We start from the raw sequence: 21,205 nt of genomic DNA on the forward strand, positions 1-21,205 counted from the left end.
ATGCCCAGTTATTTCTTTTTTCCTAAACATGATTAGTTTTGATTCTGTATCCTGTGTGTGGTTGAAGGGTCCGTCTACTACTCACATGGCTCCTACAGTTTAGGAGAGACCCCAGAGGTTCTGCCTCACCTTTTATTGTTCTGTTGACAAAGAGGTAAATGTAGACATCTTGATGGTTTTGCTTGAGGGGACCAAATGTTTGATCTCCTGCTTTCAGCTGAGCTGAAGATATACAGAACACTGTGAAATTTGTTAATCTGTCAATGCCTTTTCTGTGCAGGGGGCCCCAGGGCCTGGGGTTTCATAGTGAAATCAAAAGGAGCTAATCCTTCCCAGAAGATCCCTTGTTTTAATGGGAAAGTGTCTGCCTGAAATGTCTCCGTTCCACATGGATAAAAGAGAAATCGGCTTTCCTCTGTAGGGGCACGGGGATAGAGATAAGTTGGTTTCTGTGTTCTGAGCCAAGAAGGTTGGAAATCCTGCCTTTTCTCCTATGGAGTAGCTTTTCTAGTGATTATCCTGGAGAGTAGGTGGTTCAACAGTGGTAACAATGCAGTCCCTTCGGGGATAGGATTCATACCCTGGCTATTAGGGAGTGTGATGAAGAATTACGAGTAGAGCCCTAATAAGTCATCTTAAGAGAATTGTGTGTCCTCGCTGAACTACACGGAGCCTGGTCTCATCCCTTCCTCAGGGCACAGGAAGTGGCCCTCAGTGAAATAAAGATTCATTACTCATTGAACAGAGTTTCATTGTGAGTGCAATTGTACTAAATGAAACAGGTCTATTACAGATATCTAAAACACAAGAGAAAAAACAGATCTATAATTAAGATACAAACAAAATACTCCAGAGGCATGAAGAAAGCGGAAAATTCAAAGGGAAGGCCATCCTCATTCTGCCCAGTCCTTCTCAACATCCACAACTAGACCAGTATCAGTGTATAGATCCACACTTTCAGCTCCTGGTAATGTTGTGTAGATGTAGTCCAAAGAGGTGTCCCCTCTGTAGCAAGGAATCCTGTGGGTTGAGCAATGGTATGCAGAAGCAGGGTCCTGGGATGATTCTAGTATTAACAGTGGAGCCAGTCAGTAATTCCGATACAAGCTGTTATTGTTCGGAGTTGAAAGGTGTTCTAGATGTATTAGCAATTAATAAGTACTAGTAGCTAATTAACAGGTATTTCTTGAGGTCCTAGAAGTATGGCAGGTACAATGGAGCATGGCAGGCTGGAAGGTGTTGCCCCTGCTCTCAGGCCGTTTATGACTCAAGTAGCTGGTGGTCTGATGTGGGGCAGAGGACCCTGAACTTACGCACTTGGGGTGATAGGGTTCTGTCACCTACCAGCCAGGGAACACGGGGCAGTTCACTTGGACTTTGAGAATGCTAATTTCCTCATCTCTGTAGAATGGAAGGATGCCCCTTGCCCTGCCTAAATTGAAAGGTTTTTATGAGGATCAAGGGAGATGATAATGGCTTTGAAATGCTCTGAAAGCTACAGAGCCCATCAAATGCAAGAATCAAGAGGTTAATCCACATGCAAAAGTCAGCCTTCCTACTTCTGTGTATGCACATTTTCTTTGAAGAGTTTTTATAAGCCGGTCATGGAAAGGATTTTGAAATCTTTTCCCCAAATTCATTTTGTAATCACTCATGGGTTCAGCCCATGTATCAACATATGTGTGTGATAAAATCTTCCCACACGCCTTCCATAGTGCTAGTTATCGAAGAAACCAACTTCTCGTGATAGATATGTAACTGTAGATATGCTGGGGTTTAATTCTCTTTCAAGACTCTTGAGTGTCTTCTTGTAGATGTTGGTCCCTAGCTCTCCCAGGTGTTGACAGTTTAAGTTTCTGGTTTAGGCAAGAGTGTGGGAGTTAGCAAAGGCTCTATGGTATGTCTACTGTATCTCTAATAGTTATATCTTTCTGACAGAAAAAAAGCCCTGAGGCAGAAATTAATAGAATGTAATTATTCAAAGAAAAATTATTTGGCAATATTTTAAATGATGTTAATTTGGCCTTAATGGGAGAGATTTGAATGTTAAATAAATAGCAATTTCATCATTAGGGACACATTTACAACACAGGAGTTTAAAGGAAAATGAAAGAGTTGCAGAGACTGTCTTCAGAAGAAATTCAGTAAAGACATCTTCAGGTGAATATTCTTGAAGCACTTTCAGAATCTTAAGTGAGATGTTTTCAACAGCCAGCACTAATGGAAGTTCTTTAAATAGCATGTTGCTGGGATGTGTCTCCTATACAGGCAATGATTTTAGGGCCTTGATGTAAAAGTTGCTACTAGTATTTGAAATAGTTCCATGAACAACCACAAATTAGTGTAAGTCACGATGTTTAGTTGATCCTGGCGTTGAAGAGGTCCTACCCCACGTCCTTCTGGCTCGTGTTTGCTCAGCAGTCAGCTCAGCAGCAGAGGTGGCCTAATATCACCGTGCCTCTACTGCACTGTGAACCTCTTGCTTTTTGTTCTGATTTCTGATTTGGGCTAATTTCTCCCAAACGAGATGCTTGCGAGAGACCCTTTGGCCATCGTGGTGGAGATAAACAAACCTTGAAGTACCAAGGTGTCCGGATCCTCTGGGCTAATTTTCCCTCTTCCTATGTCAGGAGGGCGATATGGAGCCTCGTTCTCCATGGGACTTCATAGGGACCCCTGTGGGCCTGAAGCCCTATTACTCATAGTAATAGTAATTACCAGTTCAGTAACTCTCCTTGGGATGGCTTTTCCTCCCTCATTTCCTACTTTCTAGTTCTACCTCTTTTATTCCCTCTTTTGTTGAGAAATTGATCATTTCTCAAATGCAAACAAACAAAACAGCCCCCCACTGAAAACAGAGCAAAACAAAACAAAACTACCTGCATAAAAGCCCTCATCGCAGTCTCTACATTTCCAGGCAGAGGGAACCCAACTCAAGGAAACTAAGAGACTCTCAGATTTATTGAGCGCCTATTATGTATACAGTATTGTGAATAAATTGAACTATCCAAGAAAAGTAGAATCATCTGCATGCCCATATAAAATTTCTCAATCCAAACCCTCAATCCCATCCCTTCTAACTTCTCAGGGATCTGGCTTTACCTATTAGCCTTCTTCCCCTATGTCTTTAGCATGTTCATTCCTATTTTAGACTTCCCATCAGTATTGAAATATTTTAAAATATCTACTCTCCTTAAATCAAAAAAAGAAAACAAAAATTTCTTTGAACCCCATGTTCCTCTCTATAAATGTCCCATCTTTTGTTCACAAGCAGATTTCTTAAGAGCTATCTATGTTCTTTTTTTTTTTTTTTAAGATTTTATTTATTTATTTGACAGAGAGACATCACAAGTAGGCAGAGCAGCAGGCAGAGATAGAGGGGGAAGCAGGCTCCCCACTGGGCAGAGGACCCTGAGATCCAGACCTGAGGCGAAGGCAGAGGTTTAACCCACTGATCCACCCAGGCATACCAAACTCTTTATTATTTATCCCACTTTCTCATTTTCTTCTCTTTAACCCACTTGAGACTGGCTTCTGCCTTGTCTACTCCATTGAAATTACTTACGCCAGTTCATCAAGATGTCTTTGACTTGCGTCCAAACTATACCTCTCCATCACTCACTCAGATGACCCTTCTGCAGCCCCAGGGTCTCTTGCCTGCAGTGCATCCCTGAGCACACTCGGCTTTGCTCCTTTCACAGTGTGTGCTTCAGCTCCTCCTCCTACCTCTCCGGCATCTTCTTCTTCCTCTCCTACCCTCGGGAGTCCTCCTCTGCCCACCCTTTAAACACGGGCTGTTCTCAGAGCTTTTCGTAGGTTCCCTTTCTCTGCTCACTTCCCAGGCTCCCTCTGAGCAATCCCATCTCATTGATTCTCCAGGCACCAGTGCCCATTCAGATGATGATTTCTCTGTGCCTCCTGCTGAGACAGAGCGGCTCGGGGAGGGGCTGTTTATTTCCTGAATGCCCAGCAATCCTTGAGGCTTTGTGATCTCTTCACTCCATTCAGGGCTTTGCTGTTCCTGTCCCAAATGAATGATGAAGATTTGTTTTTCTCCAAGAGATCTGCAGAAGCTCCATGAAAGTTACAGTACTTGTTACTTGTGAGGCCAGCATTGTAAGGAATCTTTTCCCTTAATCTCCGAGAATTGTTCTGTCATTTGCCCCGTTATTATAGCACAACTATTTGCTTTTCTAGTAGTACATGAATGGGATATGTCTGGCTTCAGGGTGTCAAATTCTTTTCATTTTGTGTATCACCTTTGGGTAATTAGTAATAGCTGCATAGAAGGCTGTGTTGTTGTGGTTCAGTAGGAAAGACTGCTGCTGTTAATTAGTGGTGTCTCCATGGGCTTGAGAAGGAAGAGTAGTGGCATGGATGCTGGGCGCAGTATATTTTATAGGAAGGGTGGCACTCGTTGTGTTTAATTATCCAGGAGCCTCATGATTAGACGCAGCCTGTGCATTCTGGTCTGGAAATTAGATATGTTGTCCGGGGGACCATGAGTGTTTCTGTAATTCAGCCCAAAGGAGGGAGATCAGACGCTCTCAATCTCTTCCATATTGGAAAATATGCAATTTCCTGTTTTCAAAGCAGTGATGCATCAGAATGCTCTTTCCAGGTAACCCCACCACCAGTTTTTAACCCACCCATCAGCAAACTGAAAGAATGGTTGTCACGATTGATTTGTGGTGTCTCATATTTATTTCCTGCTAAATGTATGACTGCTAAGCTTGCATTTTATTTTCTTTAATTCTGCTTTAATCTTCACAGGATCTCGGTGTGATGGACATTATTCTCTTTAGTGTTCCATGGAGAATTTCAGAGAGGTTCAGAGAATCCCCCTTTGTCCTGGAGCTCAGTGATGACAGGGTTGGGATATGATATCAGAGCTGCCTGGGTTCATAAGGAATGGCAAAAGAGGACAGTGATCTACTTCTCATTTTGTTTTCCCAATCTGAAGAATCTTCACATTAACCCTGCATCGCCAGTTTTTCCAAGAAACTTTTCCAGATGCTGTAAAAGTGGAAGAGAGGTAGCTGTTGCCTCTATCGTGGCGGACACCAGGGGCAGGGAAGCCTTCCTCCCTCCTTGTTCTGTGGACTGTTTGTCAGGATCTGTTTCAATTTTGTTTCAGATCAGAAACTTTCTGCACCATTAACCCAAGAAAGGCTTAATGGGATTCAGTACAATGTAATCATGCCTGTACCTCTGAGAGCTGTCCCTCAGATGCACTTAGAGGATTATTCAAAGACTCATCGCTAGGGTGGGGGTGGGGGGGTGCAGGGTGAGTGGCCGCATGCTTAATCATGTTACCATCCCGGGCTCCACTTTCTTCAGCTTTTCGCACTTACCTTGTACCTCTTGCCATGAGTTACCCAGTTTCCGTCATGTGCTTCTGGGCACAGCTTCTCTTGAGTCCCATTCCTGGGTGCAGAGGAGCTACTGAATCATGACCCAGCTGGGTCTCCCCATTGTCCTTCCCTTCCAAGTCCCAGTAAGTTCCCCACACTCTCTCTTCTGAAGCATAGCTCCCAGGAGGATGCCTTTCCTGGGGCCTTCCCCTATTAAAGATAATTGTATTGTAAAAACGACAGTGCTGATAATAAAGGCAGTTGGGCTGTGGACTGAGAAGAAGACTATTAAGTCCACTCCTCTCCCCATTACCTTTCTAACTAGGATACAGATCTATTTATTTCAGAGTTTCAGCTTTTAAAAATTTTAATCACTCTGCCTTTACCTCTGTAGCTAGCTAATGGGGTAAACAAATGCTTTGGATTTCACAAGCAACTTTTAAGAATCTGATTCTGAAACCCATCATGATCAGTTAAGAACTAAGGCCTTTTTAGAGTTTAATAGTGGCAGAGCCAGTGGCTGATCGATTTGCTTAATTTGATTGAGCACCTACTGAGTGCTCTGGGCAGTGATAGGTTCTGAGACAGAAGGATTAATAGTTCATTCATCCATCCATTCAACAAACATTTGTTGAGCACTTAATGTGTCCCTGTTATTCTAAATGAAGGGCATATAATGGTGTCTTCATTTTGTTTCAGACTAGGTGAGAGGGTGGGACTCTATGGCCTGACTCTTACCCTAAGCAATGTTCAGAAGCTCTTGAGAAAGTGCTGGGCTTTTTCTCAGGCTAAGGGAAACTCATGAGGCTTGATATGATCAAAGATACTTTTCTGGAGAAGGCAAGGCTCGAGCTAGGCCTCCAAGTGGAGAATTGACTTGAGGAGTCTAAGTTTAGGACCATCCAGTGCTCGAAGGAAGAGGCCATTCTGTGGTAGGAGACAGTGCACCACAGGATGGGCTGGGCAGGTCGATGGAGGAGAGGGGGTGGGCAGTACAGCATTCCTGGGTTTAAGTCTGGTCTCACCATTAACTCCTTTAGTGACCCTGGGCCCTCACCTTTATAAAACAGATACAGGTGGAATGGATCCAGTTTAAGGAGCATGAGGGACTGGATGAGTTCTCCCACCCACTCAGCCTCTTCCTCATCCATTGTGGACACCTCCAGGGCATCACCATAGGATTCCAGAACTTCATGGAATCCAGTTTGGAAGGCAGTGGGGTATATGACTCCAGAGTTCCCTCCTAATGCTACCGTTCCACAAGTCTGCTCACTCTCCAGGATGCTCCATTTAGTTAAACATGGATGGGCAGGGGACTGTTATTCAGAAGTATTTCCCAACTTATTTCTCCAGTGTCAGAAGTAAAACGAAAGATATTTAGGTTGTAGCTAATCCCTTAAGAGAGTTGCTGAACCATTCTTTCCTCCTTTCCTTTCACATACATCTACTGAGGGCACAAGGTGGATAGTACAATAGATCAAAAATTAAAAAGCACAAAAGTAAAGGTTCCTACCCTAAGGGGGGCTTGTAGTCTAGTGAGAGAGAGAGATCATACGTATGCAGAACAATGAAGAAGAAAAATAATTACGTGCTGTGATCCAGCAATGAAGAAATAAACATAATTACAAGAGCCAATCAGAGCGAAGAAGAGACTTCATCAATTCATTTATTCTGTCAGTCCCTTGACAAGTATTTCCGGAGTCACTGCTATCCACAAAGCATGGGACCCCACCTCAGAGATTTGATAATGAAGGAGATAAACTCCAGCCCTTTTTTCATGGGAGTTTATGATTCACATGATTCTCATCTCTGATAGTTATTAAAAGGCAACAATAAAATAAGAGCATAAATTAGAAAACTCTGTGCACGCAGACCTGTGTGTTTGTGTGCACACACACGTGCGTATGTTCATGTAAAATACCTCCAGATTCTGCTTTTGAGATGGGGACATATGAAATGATTTCATGACAGGTGGATCCGCACGCACTCTTCCCTCCCCCTTTCTAAACTGGGAGTCGGAAGGTCTGAACAGAAATCAATCCCAGCAATTTATTTTTAACTTCTTTCTCCTTAGCCGGGATTGATTTTTGTCTTTGTGATCAATGGCACAGAGAAAAGCTCCATGGCCCGAGCAGCTGTTCAAGCACTTGGTCTGGTCGACCCCACATCTATCGAACAGAACATTAGAAGACGATTATGGAAGTAATAGAATGAAGATGTTTGAAGGATGGGCCTCATTACCCCTGCCTTCCTGGGAGGAGTGCCTACAGGCAGGGGGCTGCCTGTGCTCCAGCCCAGGAGAGCTGCAGGGCTGGGAGACAGCAGGATGCTGCTGTCCCCAGTGGGCAGAAGCCAGTAGGAGGAAGCCAGGAAGGGCAGGAAAGCACTGGGGATTCACTCCCCCTTTGCCAGCCTGACTCCCTCCTGCCTTTCGTTTTTAGCGCTCTCTTTTTCTTCCTCCAACTATTTCATCTTTACTATACCAACTGCTGTTAGGTTTTGGTCTGCAAGTGAATCATCTGTTGCAAAATAGAAAAGAGAGAGAGAGAGAGAGAAAACTGCTTGGCTCTTTCCCTCTCCCTGCTTTAAGATTTTTTAAAGTTGTCTGATTCTTTCATCTCCGTTCTCTCTGTCCTTGTTTTCTCTAATCCTGTGTGTATGTGACAGGACCATGAATTGAGCCACTTCCCCCTCTCCCCCTGGCCTTGTAACCTCTGGAGACCAGGCAAGATTGCTTCCACCTTGTCCCCTGAGAAATGTCCTCGGGAGGGGTGCACCCTCCCAGTGCACAGTGGTGATGGCAGCGACCGCAGTTGGTGTGGAGAGCCTTTCATACCCAAGGCCTTCTGTCCGAGGCTCCGGAATAAACACCTTCGGTTTTGCTGCTCCAGGTGGCGATTGCTTCCAGGTTGCAGTAGGGAGAAGTGATCTAAGTGCTCTTAATATGATTGTGTTTATTATTTCGCTCTGCTGTGTAATTGGTTCTTAGGTATTCCATGTGTGCGTGGGAGGGGAGGCATGGAAGTGGTGGCTTCCTTCCTTCCTCTGAAATGTCTGATAGGAGTCCTTGTGAAGTTGATTGAACAGAACCCTTCCGTATATAAAACACTATAAGCCTCATCATTTTCTTATTTAAGATGTGTTCTCTGCCTTCCTCTGTGATTTTTACCTCTTGGCTAACTTTCTTATTGAATAATCTGTAGTTCTTGCAGAGTTAGTGTCATGTAATAGTACTAGGTAACACCTGCTGAGTGGCTGGTGTGCGCGAGGCATAGTACTAAGGCATTTTGTTGTCCTGACATCCTAGGAGGGAAGTCCTACTCTTACCTCTGCCTCACAGAAGAGGCACAGAAAGGTGAAGTTCTTTTCCTAAGGTCACACAGCCAGTGAAGAGTGGAGCGGAGATTTTGACCAAGGATGTCTGATACCAGTACATTTGTTCTGCTTTTTAAATGAGAATCCCAACCTAAATATTCTTATACTTTGAGCCAATTAGGTCAAGGCATGTGTAAGGGGCAGTAAGTAGGAGCAGAAACCCTTCACGTGAAGTAGCAGCACAAAGCACGTTTGTGGAGTCATTGAATGGCTACAGAAGAAACTGGCAGCAGAGAATCTTAGGATATAAATTGAAGAAGACGCTTGTGCTGAGGAAACCAGGACCTGGGATGTGAAGGGATACAGAGCACAGGGGCATGAGATTCTTGAGTCCCCACTTTGTGTCTGGTGCATGTTGGACCAATATGTTGTGAGTGTGCGCACTCATGGTAGGATGAAATTGAGATCTGGAAGCAGTTAAGTGCTTTTCCCAAAGACCCATAGTAGCCAGTAGGGAGGGGAGAGGGAGGTACAGAATCCATGTCTAGGCTTCTGATGCAAGGCTCTTTGTGAATTTTCTCAACAAAGAACTAAATAAAGTAACCAAAAAGGTCCAGAAAGATAAATTTCTGGTAATCCAGCTGTAACTCTTGGGCATTTTCTTGAAGCAGATCTATGTTCTTGATAGAACCTCTGCAACAAGAAAAAAAAATGAATAAAATCGTAATAAGGTTATTGAGCAGAGTGGTGTAAACTTTTTATTGGAAATGTCAAGCAAGAGTGAAGCATAGTGTTTATGTCAGATACTACACAGCAAAAACCCATAATAAAACCTACACACACCCGCTGTTTCTTGACATACTTTTTTGAAGCAGCACTTTGGGAACCAACAACCAGTGACCCACCATCTTGATCTCACTTCCTGCAGTTTCTCCAGATGCGTCGCAGTCTTTCTCTTCCTTCAAGATCCATCCCTGCCATATCCCCACCTTTTCTCTCCATCCCACCCTTGGTTATGTAGAACACTATAGTCGCATCCTGGTTACTCCATTGTTCCATCTTCAAATCCATCATCCCACTCAGCAAACAGAAAGCCCTTTAGTGTTGAGAACCCATTCTTCTCCAAAGGTAGTGGAACTGTCAATAACACTACATCCATATGTATAATATGTATTACACATATATACATGTATATTACATATACATGCACATGTGTATTACACATACATGCACATATATATGTATATGCTCTATATTACAGGGTATGTGTGTGCATGTGTATTGTGTGTACACTGATTTTGGTGATCCTAGAAGGAGCATGAGAATAACTAGAGTCAATCGCTTCTCGGCCTTTTGGCTAAGATCAAGTGGAAATAACTAGCGTCATGTACTGTGGCTCTGAGGGGTTACTTCTCCAGCACCCAGCCTTTAACCGGCTCAGGGTACCAGAGCACTATCACCGGTGTTATGTTGTCATTTGTATATCTTATATGTTAGGCTTTCTTTTACAAAGAAATGGTAAGCTCCATGAGATCGCAATCCTATGACTCCCATGGTACCTGATATAGCCTGGGCACAAGAGTGCTGGATAAGTTTTTCCTCACTGAATGATGTATGCAACATACAGTAGAATTGGGGCCAGTACCCATCATGAGATGTCTAAACATGAGCAGTGTTCAAGGAATGATGGGGATTTGGCCAGATCCTTAATTAACATGGGGATTCAGCAGTAGGTGGAGAAGATTATCTTGAAATCTGCATCTCCGTTCCCCACAGGAAAGCACACTCTCTTATCGCCATGTTATGTCGCCAAACACTCAAAGGAGTATTTGATGTAAAATCACGACCCACTTGTGAAACTCATGCAATTATCACCACTTTGTCTTTTTCTGATCTTGACTCAGCAGGCACAGACTGAAGCAGCCTGGCAACCTGAAAAGAGCCTGGGGCTTCAAGGCAGACGTTCTGTGGTTGGCTTTGAGCCTCACCTTTTAGTAGCAAGGTGACCTAAAGTCAGGCCCCTTCATTCTAAAATGGGGATGTAATTAGACCTCCCTCACAGGGTTGTGCCCTGACCAAATGAGATTCAGTCCAATAATAAAAACTAATGGCAGGGAATAGAGTCCTCTAGAAATATTAGTTGTTATGACATGGGTACCAGTTACTAAGAGAGGGCAAAATGGGAATATAGCACATTATCTACCATAGAAAATAGTACAAGAGAACTGAAAGGTACCAGTTTCCCATAATTTAGAATAGCAGCTGGTAAGTGCAGTGAGAAGGCGACAAACAAAGAGCTCTAAAAATCAGAGGAAGAAAAGATGAATTCCCACTGGGAAATTGGGGTGGAGAGGCTTCCTTAGGGAGGTAGTTTGTGATGCAAGTCCCTGCGATTTCAGTGATGCTGGGGGCTTCTCGTGATCTGGGTCATGGTAAGTCCCTCAAGGTAACTGGTCCTAAATTAACCATTCTTTAGAAAGGCTCTGCAGGAGACACTTCAGGCTTGTTCAGGGTTGTAGTGTTAGTGGGTGTCGTCAGGATTTTGAGAGCCAAGTTCAAATCCAGACTCTGCCACTTTGGAGCTGCGTGATCCTATGCAGTCAGTGAACTCACCAATAAAGTGGGACTGCAAAGGATCTCCTCCATGTGGTCATTGTGCATGAGAACAGAGAGCGCAGACAGAGTGTGAGTGCAGAGCTTGACTCACCAGTGGTGCTTTCGCTCATGGAGGACAGGAAAGGCATGACCCGAGGAGTACAACGGGGAGGCTCCAAGTAGCAGTTGGCATTTCACAAATATTCACGGCTCTCTTGGGGAAGTGGCAGTGTTTCCTGAGAAACAGCTTGACAGATGGTTTAAATTTGTCCACTGCTGTCCCAAAATTCACTCATGAGGCATGAGAGTCCCATGTTGGTGAAGTTTTGCTGTCGTATCTAGCAGCCCACACATATTTCCCAGGCCGCCTGGAAATCCCAGGTCCCAAAGAAGCATCCCTGTTTCTCTAGAAAATTAATGATTTTGTTTGCCTTGCCTTTTTAGGATATGGAAAATATCTTGAACATATCAGTAAAATTAATCATTCTCTAAGTGGCGGTATAGGCCTGCCATTCATCTTGGGTGGCTGAATACACTTCTCTTTATCTCAGCCTATCCATTTTCTGCTTCCTTTGTGACATCCTTATGGCCCACCAGTCTGTGGATAGCTATAGCCCCACTGGAGAATTTCAATTCTTCCTGCCTCCCCCGCCAACAAACAACAGAGTGGACCCATCTGGATCACTGGCTTGATTTTTGTCTTAGTCTCTTCATACTGCTATAGCAGATACAGCACACAACAGGATCTTATGTACAGATAACAGAATCTTTCCCATAGTTCTGGATGCTGGAGGTCCAAGATCAAGGTACCGGTAGATTTGGTGGCTGAAGAGAACCCATTTCCAGGTTCATAGACACGGGGCAGAAGGAACAGGGGAACTCCATGGAGCTTCTTTAATAAAGGCACTTATCCCTTCCCTGAGGACCCCACCCTCCTGACCTAATGGCCTCCCAAAGGCTCCACCTCCAAATGCCATCATACTGGGGATTAGGTTTCAACATAGGAATTTGTGGGGAACACAAACTTTCCATCTACAGCAATTTTCCAGTGAAAAACTTCTAACATCTTAGGGTTTTTAGGTACATACCATAGGTCAATTATAACCTTCTGATCATTACATTGTAGAACACTTTACAGTTCCATGAAAGCATTTTATTATCTCATTTACTGCTCTGTAAGAGAAGGGTAATTATTTGTTCCCTTTTTATGGAACAATAGCCCTGAAACTCCAAGAGATTAGTTACCATGCCAGTTGCCTCTCTGATAACCAATGAAGCTGAAACTAGAAGCACGGAGGTTACGCACACCAGGACCTCACACCCTTCTTCCTTCCCCTTCTTTCCCACTATTTTGTATTTATTTTCTGAAATTCTGGAAAACTAGAGAAAAGACAGAGGCTGGTGTCTGGCTTGGGAAGATTTCAGTCATTGAGCTAGCCTCATAACATCAGCCTATAGAGAGGAAAAAGGCTATGGAAGGTCTCAAGTCAAAGAGAAAACTTACTTAGGTGGAAGAAGACTATAGATGCTAGACTCCTTACAATATCTGCTCCGGCCTCCTCGGCCCCATCTTTCCTGAAGCCACATGAAGCTTGCAGTCTACCGGGACCAGGGCCATTTCTGAGAGGGGGAGCGAGGGGATGTTTTGCTGACGAGTTTTTAACATGCCACTGTAGGGTTTCCATGGGTAGTGCTTGCTTGCTTTCTTTCTTTTCTTTTCTTTTCTTTTTTTTTTTAAAGCAGCTCTGGTATCCTGATGTGGAACACTCAAAGTAGACTGTTTAGGTTTTGGCTTTTTAGCTATTATATTAATTATATTAAATATAATTATACAAAGGTAGATAGATAGATAGATAGATATTCAAGGTGCTCCCACCTTTTGTGCTCCGAGATGACTATTCAAGTCCTTATCTGTTCTTTTTTATTTCTCCACTCACCTTTGCCTTTTTATCTGTCTCCCCGAACCTTCCAAAAAAAAAAAAAAAAATGTTAGGAGAGGGAAGGCAAGGACTTCCATTCTGAAGGGTCATATGTACATTCCAAGAACTTCTTGCCCTCCCTCTAAGTCATGAAAGCCAGAACACAAAGATAAGTCTTGCAGCCATTAATGGCTCAATCTCTAGCACGAAACACATTGGCTTCATTGGGTTCATAGGTGTCGTCTCCATGAGATCATCCTGCCCAGAGGCCCCAGAAAAAATTTCAGTCCTCTCTCCCTGGTCTCTTCTGACCAGGTAGCCCATGTGGCGACACCAGCACTTCCTAAAACCTCCAGTTGGCACATGTAAACTGCCACCGTGGTCAGCCCCCAATCAGCCCCTGGTCAGGGGGTGCAGGCAACTGCCTTCTAGCTTGGCAGGTGCATGTTCTATGCAGTGAGCATGTAGCATGTGCCAGCTTCAGGTCTAAGGCTCTTTACGTACGGTACTGTGTTTACTCCTATGACAGCATGTTGATGGGTCGAATTGATGTCTCCACTTCCCAGAAGAAGAACTGGGAAGGTTAAAGTAATTACCTGTCCAAGATCACCAAACCAACAAGTGGCAAAAGCAGGACTGAAACACAGGTCTGGGATCCTAACCAATGTACTATAATGCTAAAAATCAGAGGGAGAGCCTTCTTCGAAAAAATGTAATTGGAAATGTACCAAGTCTGGACTTTGTATTTGAAAAAACAGACTCAGTCAGGCGACTGATTGCTCTCCTAGGGCTGTGGGTAGACCGGACACAAGTCTTTCCCCCTGTGCTTTTCTGACTCACCACCTTAACTCTCCCTTCCTGCCAATCCCAGGAGGCAGTGTAGGTTCCAAGAAGTCTTGGCAAGGGTCGGCCCAGGTGACAGTTCTTTGTCAGTATGTTTTGGCCAACCTTAGTATTCACCTTCCCTCCAGCACCCCCCTCCCCCCCCCCACACTACAGATTGAGAGAACGATATTGGCTTCAGTGTCGACCATCTTATTCCAAATCTCTTCTTGGTGAGGTTATTTTGGGGGTAGTTATGTTAGGGCCCCAGTAAAAGATTTTATGTGCAAATCTGTTCTAAAGAAGGTTCTGCCTCGGCACAGTGTACAAGTGGTAGGTAATAGACCCACCCTTTCTAGAAACAGGCAGATAAAACTGCATATTACGTTAATATCACACAGCCTCCAGGACATAAAATGAACAAACACCAGTTTGTCAAACACTAAATTCAACATCAAAGAGTCTAGCAGAGGAGATGGCTTGCTGGTAAGATGTCATGTGGTTCCAGACCTCTAGTGTGGTACCTTAGCAAAACATTTCTGGAAAATGACCTTAAGCTGGCAGGGGCAGTGTAGCCTGCTGTGGAGAAGCCCTCAGGACCATCCCAACACTTAGAGCAACTTCCTGATGAGACCGATGGCTATTTATCGACTTTGTGGTCCAGCAGTCAAATCCTGCTCCTTTGTTCTTGGGAGAGAACTGTGATCTTTGAAGGAATTATGTAGGTGGAGAGGAAGAGAAAGGCCTAACAATGTCAAGATTTATTTTAAATAATCTGAATAGAATTAATGAGCAAAGAAATTGGAAAAGTTAATTGTGCATCCTAACAACTGTGCCGTTCCCTTTTGTTTCTTGAAGGAGGAGGGGCTGCTGCAGGGGCTGTGTGGGAGTCGCTAATGGAGGCCTGTACAGGTGGCCACTTCGCTTGTGTAGGCAGATTATTCACATCATATTGGGCCCAGCAAGGTCCTCTAGTTGGAAAACCTTCTAAATGTCATTTCCTGCATTTCTTGTGCCAGCCAGAATTCTTTCCACTCTGGTCCCTCTTATTCATAAATGTTAGTAGGAGCACTGTTCACTCCCGTGCAACAATAGAGCATTGATTTCTGAGGGCTGAGGAATGGATATGATTCCTCACATAAAAAGATCGGCTCATAGGCATCTTCCCTGGTGAAACGGAAAGTTGAGTGACATGGGATCCATTCCCCTCCACAGAGGTCTGGAAACCTGACGTAGCCTGAGGGACGAGCATAAGCTTTGCAGTCAGACAAACTTGGGCTCAAATTCCAGCTTCACCATTTACTTGCGGTGTGTCTTTGAGTATGTTGTGTAACTTCCCTAGGCCTCAGTTTCTCACCTGAACATAAAATAGAAGGCTAGTGTCTACAGAGGAACAGGACTTGGTATATACTAAATACTCAAAGTATGTTATATTATTTTTTTTAAGATTTTATTTATTTATTTGACAGAGAGAGAGAGATCACAAGTAGGCAGAGAAGCAAGCAGAGGGAGGGGGAAGCAGTCTCCCCTCTGAGCAGAGAGCCTGATGCGGGGCTCGATCCCAGGACCCTGAGATCATGACCTGGGCCGAAGGCAGAGGCTTAACCCACTGAGCCACCCAGGCGCCCCAGTATGTTATAGTATTAATATTTATGCTTTGTAGGGTACTGCTAATGCTACTAAAAATAATAATAGTAATACTAGTCATTACTATTGTGGATATTAAGTAATATCATGAATGTAAAGCACTAACATGGTAGATACCTGAAATGTTAAGTTTGCTTCTCTTTTCAGATTACCTATGCCCACTTACAAGCTCTAGAGATATTACAAGTTTTCTTCTCTCTATGGCAGAAACAGATTCAACATGACTCCAGACACTTTGGTTGGTTCGTTCTTTCTTTCTTTCTTTCTTTCTTTCTTTCTTTCTTTCTTTCTTTCTTTCTGGCATATTTCTCTCTCTCCTCCAGGGCAAGCCATCTTCCAGAATCAAGGAGAAATTAAAATAAGTAAATAAATAAATAAAAGATATGTCAGGTTAGACTTGGTTACGGTAAGAATGAGAACAAGTCAGAAGAGACAGATGTGTTTAATGGTCAGTGCATTTGTCCAAAGGAATCATTTTTACTGGCCAGGAGCCCAATTAAACCTGTAAAATGGAAATCCAGAAAATCAGATTAACGAGCCAGTCATTAGAGAGGAGAAGACCCAGCTAATTCAGTATTTAGCATGACGGATGGACCCAGAGCAAATAATTGGATGACATTCATCATATGTAAAATAAAAGGTGTCACTGAGAGGGAGAGTGGTGATAGTCTCTGGGATTTACAATGCCAGCGGATTTGCTTGTGAGGAAGAGAAAAATTCATCAAAATAGATTAATAGTCACTAAACTTTATTCTTTCTTTGTGTGTTGCCAGAGAGTCACACAAATAACAGTGGAGAGGCAGCAAAAGCATCAGCTTGGTATCCTCCCAACACTGTAAGGATTTGGCTTCCAAGTGGGGAGTGCTCGAAATAAGTTCCTGTGACCATCTAGGTACTGGGTGGGAATGGAGAGTTCTTCTCTCCATCCATGGTTTAGTCCCTAAACAATGGAGGAAATCAAACTCCAAGCATCTCTGGTTGAATGGATTAATCCCCACAGTTCATTATTGACAAGTTAGTCAATGAGTGTTGAGCCCCTGTTCCGTACGTGACATTTTGGGGTTGTACTTATTCCTCATTAAGGGCTTGGACATGGGGGAGAGTCACAGGTGGGCTGTAACAATGAAAAGCTGTGTGATATCAAGCAAGGTAGTTGACCACTCTCAGCCTCAATTTCCTGACCGGTAGAGGTATTATGTATTATATTATGTATAATTAGAATCAAATGAAGTATGGCGTATAAACTGCTCATTGTCCCATTTTCTGTGTAATCAGCTTTCATTGCATAGTAGCTATTATAAATCTAGTTATTATCTCACGCCCTCTCTTCTATGAAGATTTCATTTTTAAGATATACCATCAATGTTATAACAGATTTTCTGGAATATGAAGAAAGGTTATATACACATGCTAATTACAGAGACTTTTATATGTTTTTAAAAAACATCTTGGAGTCAAGAAAATGTATTGCTGTTATAGTGAGATGAGTGAGGAATGGAGACCCTTCTAAGTTATAGGAGGGGGAGAACAGGTCTAGAGCCAAACTTTGCTGGGTTCAAATTTATCTTATCTTGGGCAAGTCACTCAGTATCTTGTAGTCTCTGAAGGGTTGTCATGAGGATGAAACTGGATAATTTATATAATGGCTACATGCAGTTCTGGAGCATGGTAGATGAACTCAATCAATGACAGTTGTGTCATTACTTTTATTATTATGTATTCACCAATCACTTGGCCATGAGGCCAGCACTTCCTAGAAATCAGGGAGGTTGAAACCTTAGAAGAAGACATGGAGGAAAGATTGAAGGAATGTGTGTCCCACAAGAGTAAATGTTGAAAGGGCTGTAGGAATAGAGAGAACAGAGGTCAAGAGTTGAGAGAGAAATTGTAATGAATTGGTAGCATCCAAACCCAACCATGCACCCATTGGCCTTACAGTGAGGTTAAACCATGAATTAGATGGTAGCAGATACAGAGAATGATACAACCAGGACCAAGCAGAACTATGGGAGCCAGGTTGGTATCACTGGGAGAAACTCTAATTCTTAGGTACTGGAAGAACCTCTAGCCTCCTGGGGCTTCATCAGCCCCTTAGTAGTTTGGATCGTCCCATCGTGTATCTGAAGTATAATCTCCATCTTGATTACTCAAGCACAAAGTCTCTCAGTTGTGTGTGTAAGCTTGTGAGAGAGAAGGTCTGGGCTCTCTCAGGCATAGCTGGGCTGAGTTCCCTAATTGGTGGTGTCCATCACCCTGTTGAGGAGACCACTCTGTTCTGCTTTGGCTCTTGGTGATTTGGAAACCCCAAAGGACACAGTTTTGTTTGTGGTGCTGATCAGATGCTCAGTGGTGCTCTCCCCTTGTTCCCTATGGAACCAACTAGGTCTTCTCAGGAGAAGTTTCTTTTAATTGCTGTACTCTGACCAGCATTCACTAACAGGACTAGCCTTCTCTGATGCTGCTTTATTTCCCCAAGGCAAGCTTGGTGACATTCAGGGTGTTCTGTAGAGAGCTGTTTTTTAAGCCTATGATAAGTGACCAGAGCATTTACTTTGGGACTTAAAAACTTTATCACTGGGTATGAAATCTCCTTTAGGGGTGATGAAAATTGTTTAGAATTGGGTAGAGATTGTGTAACACTGCAAATGTGCTAAATGCCACTGAATTTTACATTTTCAGATGGTTAATTTTATATAATAGGAATTTTGCCCCAATTAAAAAAAAAAAACTTTATCATCATTGTCAACACAAAATCAGGTAAATAACTATATCTCAGAGGGAGGCCAGGGTCAGGATGGGTGTAGGGCACAGAGGCACAGAAGTGTATGTCAGTTGTCTTTAAAGTTCTAGTTCTGAGCTGCTCGGAGTGGGGTCCCTGAACCAGCAGTATCAGCATCATCTGGAAACTCATTAGAAAAGACAATTCTTGGACCTCACCCCAGAGTGATCAACTCAAAGACTCTGAAGGTGGGGCCCAGACGTGTGAGTTTTAAGCAGCTTCTCAAGTGATTCTGATGTAGCTTAATTTTAAAACTACTGTTCCAGTTCTTCGGTTGACAGGCGTGCATGTGTTGGTTTTATAATTTATAATTAAAATACTAATTCAAAAAGATGATACGCATGCCTGTGTTTATTGCAGCATTACTGACAATAGCCAAATTATGGAAGCAGCCCAAGTGTCCATCAGTAGATGAGTAGCTAAAGAAGATGTGGTATAGATCTCTACAATGGAACATTACTCAGCCATAAAAAATAATGAGATCTAACCATTTGCAACAACGTGGATGGATCTAGAGAGTATTATGTTCAGTGAAATAAGTCAGTCAGAGAAAAATAAATACCATATGATTTCAGCCATATGTAGAATTTAAGAAACAAACAAATGAACAAAGAAGAAAAGACAAACCATAAAACAGACTCTTAACTATAAAGAACAAACAGATGGTTCCCAGAGGGGAGCTGAGTGAGGGGAATGGTGAAATAGGTGATGGGAATTAAGAGGATACTTATCTTGATGAGCACTGCGGAATATATAGAATTGTTGAATCCCTATATTGTATACCTGAAACTAACATAACACTATATGTTAACTAAACTGGACTTAAAATAAGAAAGAGAGAGAGGGGGAGGAAGGAAAGAAGGAAGGAATTTAAACAAATAAGCTTAAGCAAGGACTAGTGATAACTGTGTATTTAGTACCAAAGGTTATATTTTAATCAGATTCTTTGCAGTTGAAATTTATTTTAAAAAGAAAAAACTTCTTAGCAACTCATTGATCTTAATGTGAATGCCCCACCTCTAAGCCAGTGCAGAACCATACAGATTCAGAATAGATGTCTTATCAAAAAACAAAAACCAGGGGCACCTCAGTGGCTTAGTTGGTTAAGTGTCTGCCTTCCGCTCAGGTCATGATCCCAGGGTCCTAGGGACCAAACCGGTCTCTCCTCTTGATTCATAGCTTAAGTCTTTGCACCAAGTTTTTTCTAAGGTTCTGCCTTCACTCGGATTCTAACATTTTCTCTGCCTGGCAGTCTCTGTGCTTCCAATCTGTGCAGAGATACAGGGAGCCATAGGAGACGCCATCTCTTGGAGTGAGGAGCAATGCGTGGCTTTCCGTAGAGATGTGGCACCTCGCCTGCTCCCCGCAGCCACTGTGGATGGCCACCAGGTTTGGACTGGTGTGGGAAGACTGGCCTGTCTCCAGCAAGTGTGTGATCAGAACAAAGAGGGGAGCCTTCAGCAGCTGCCTCCTCAGTATGGCAGCCGGGTTGCTATTGTCCTGCTATTTTCTCTGAACAGCCTATGGTGACTTCGCTGGTGAATATTAATGTCCCCCCAAGTTAGGACGATTGGGCAGAAGCACCATCTGCAGAGCTGTGCCATGTTGGCAGGGCTTTTCAACAAGCCCAGACCAGAGGACCATTTCTTGGAGTGGTTTCCAGGTTCCTATAAGAATCCATCCTTCCCAGGATTACAGAGCTTGACTCCCCCAGCCATCAGACAGCAGAGCTGGTACTCACACTCAGGATTTCTCACCTTCCAATCCAGAGTTCTTCCTCTGACCCTTGATTTCTTTAAATCACTTGCACATGGAAAGGAACAAAAACTACCTTCTCAATGCATGGATTTCTAAATATGAAGGGAAAAAAATGTGCTCAGAACAGAAATGAAATTAATTTCAAGTAACAAGAGCTTTTGAGCAATAGTAGTTATTCAGATTCAGAAAAAAAAATCATTTCACAATCATGTCATGATTGCAATGGAATAGAAAATTATTTTAAGGCAAAATAAATTGATCATGGGTACATCTCACATGAGTAGTTTCTGTTTGCAGTTGAAAGTATGTATTAGGTGTGTATGTAGGCAGAGCACAGTGATCAAATTCAGAGTCCCTGCTCTCACTGAAGGTGTCAACCATTGGGAAAGACTGTTGTCATTGCTTATTTGTTGTCTAAGTGTTGTGACTTGGGAACACCTCAGTGCTGTGGGACTGGAGGCTCAGTGCCAGCAAGGGATACTCTCTGAAAGGTTATCACCAACCTATTGTGGCTGTTGATGGAGAAGCTAATACCTTCCAACTTGGCCATGATCTCTGGCACCATCTGACTTCTCTGTGTTTCCCTTATGATCCAGGTGACAACAGGTGGAAGAGCCAGCTACTACGTGTCCTATCGGAGAGAGGCCTTTGCCCAGATAAAGCTGCCCAAGTACTCCCTGCCCAAGGTATGTCCAAGCAGGGAGAGACTGCCATGTTGGACTGCAGGGAGTATGGGGCTCTGGCCTCTGCTGATGGCCCCGAACCTGGGTTCTCTATTCTCCTCTCAGCGGGGCATGTAGGCAAGAGCTTTGATTCCCTGTCTCATACATCCTGTATAGTCTGGAGTCATTTCCCAGTGAAAGGAGAGCTATCACACAATCCCTTCTGGGAGTCCCTCCCTCATGCAAAGGCCTTACCGCCAAACAGAAGGACAGGTTCAGAAGGGCCCCAACAGGAGCCTAGACACTATAGGTATGTATGCACAAAGGTGCCCAGGTGAGTCTTGTGGAGTTCAT

At 43.4% G+C, this 21,205-nt stretch overlaps 1 protein-coding gene across 1 annotated transcript in view; it reads left to right on the plus strand.

The window, feature by feature from the left end:
* The window catches only part of LOC111145125 (sortilin related VPS10 domain containing receptor 3), a 584,701-nt gene that overhangs the window by 450,073 nt on the left and 113,423 nt on the right, over positions 1-21,205 (plus strand). The window contains exon 8 of the mRNA XM_022499799.1: positions 20,786-20,875. Coding sequence (XP_022355507.1) covers positions 20,786-20,875 — 90 coding nt within the window. The remainder of the gene's footprint in view (positions 1-20,785; positions 20,876-21,205) is intronic.

Source organism: Enhydra lutris, unplaced genomic scaffold (assembly GCF_002288905.1).
Source record: "Enhydra lutris kenyoni isolate GAN:26980312 unplaced genomic scaffold, ASM228890v2 scaffoldscaffold12, whole genome shotgun sequence".
Taxonomy (NCBI): Eukaryota; Metazoa; Chordata; class Mammalia; order Carnivora; family Mustelidae; genus Enhydra; species Enhydra lutris.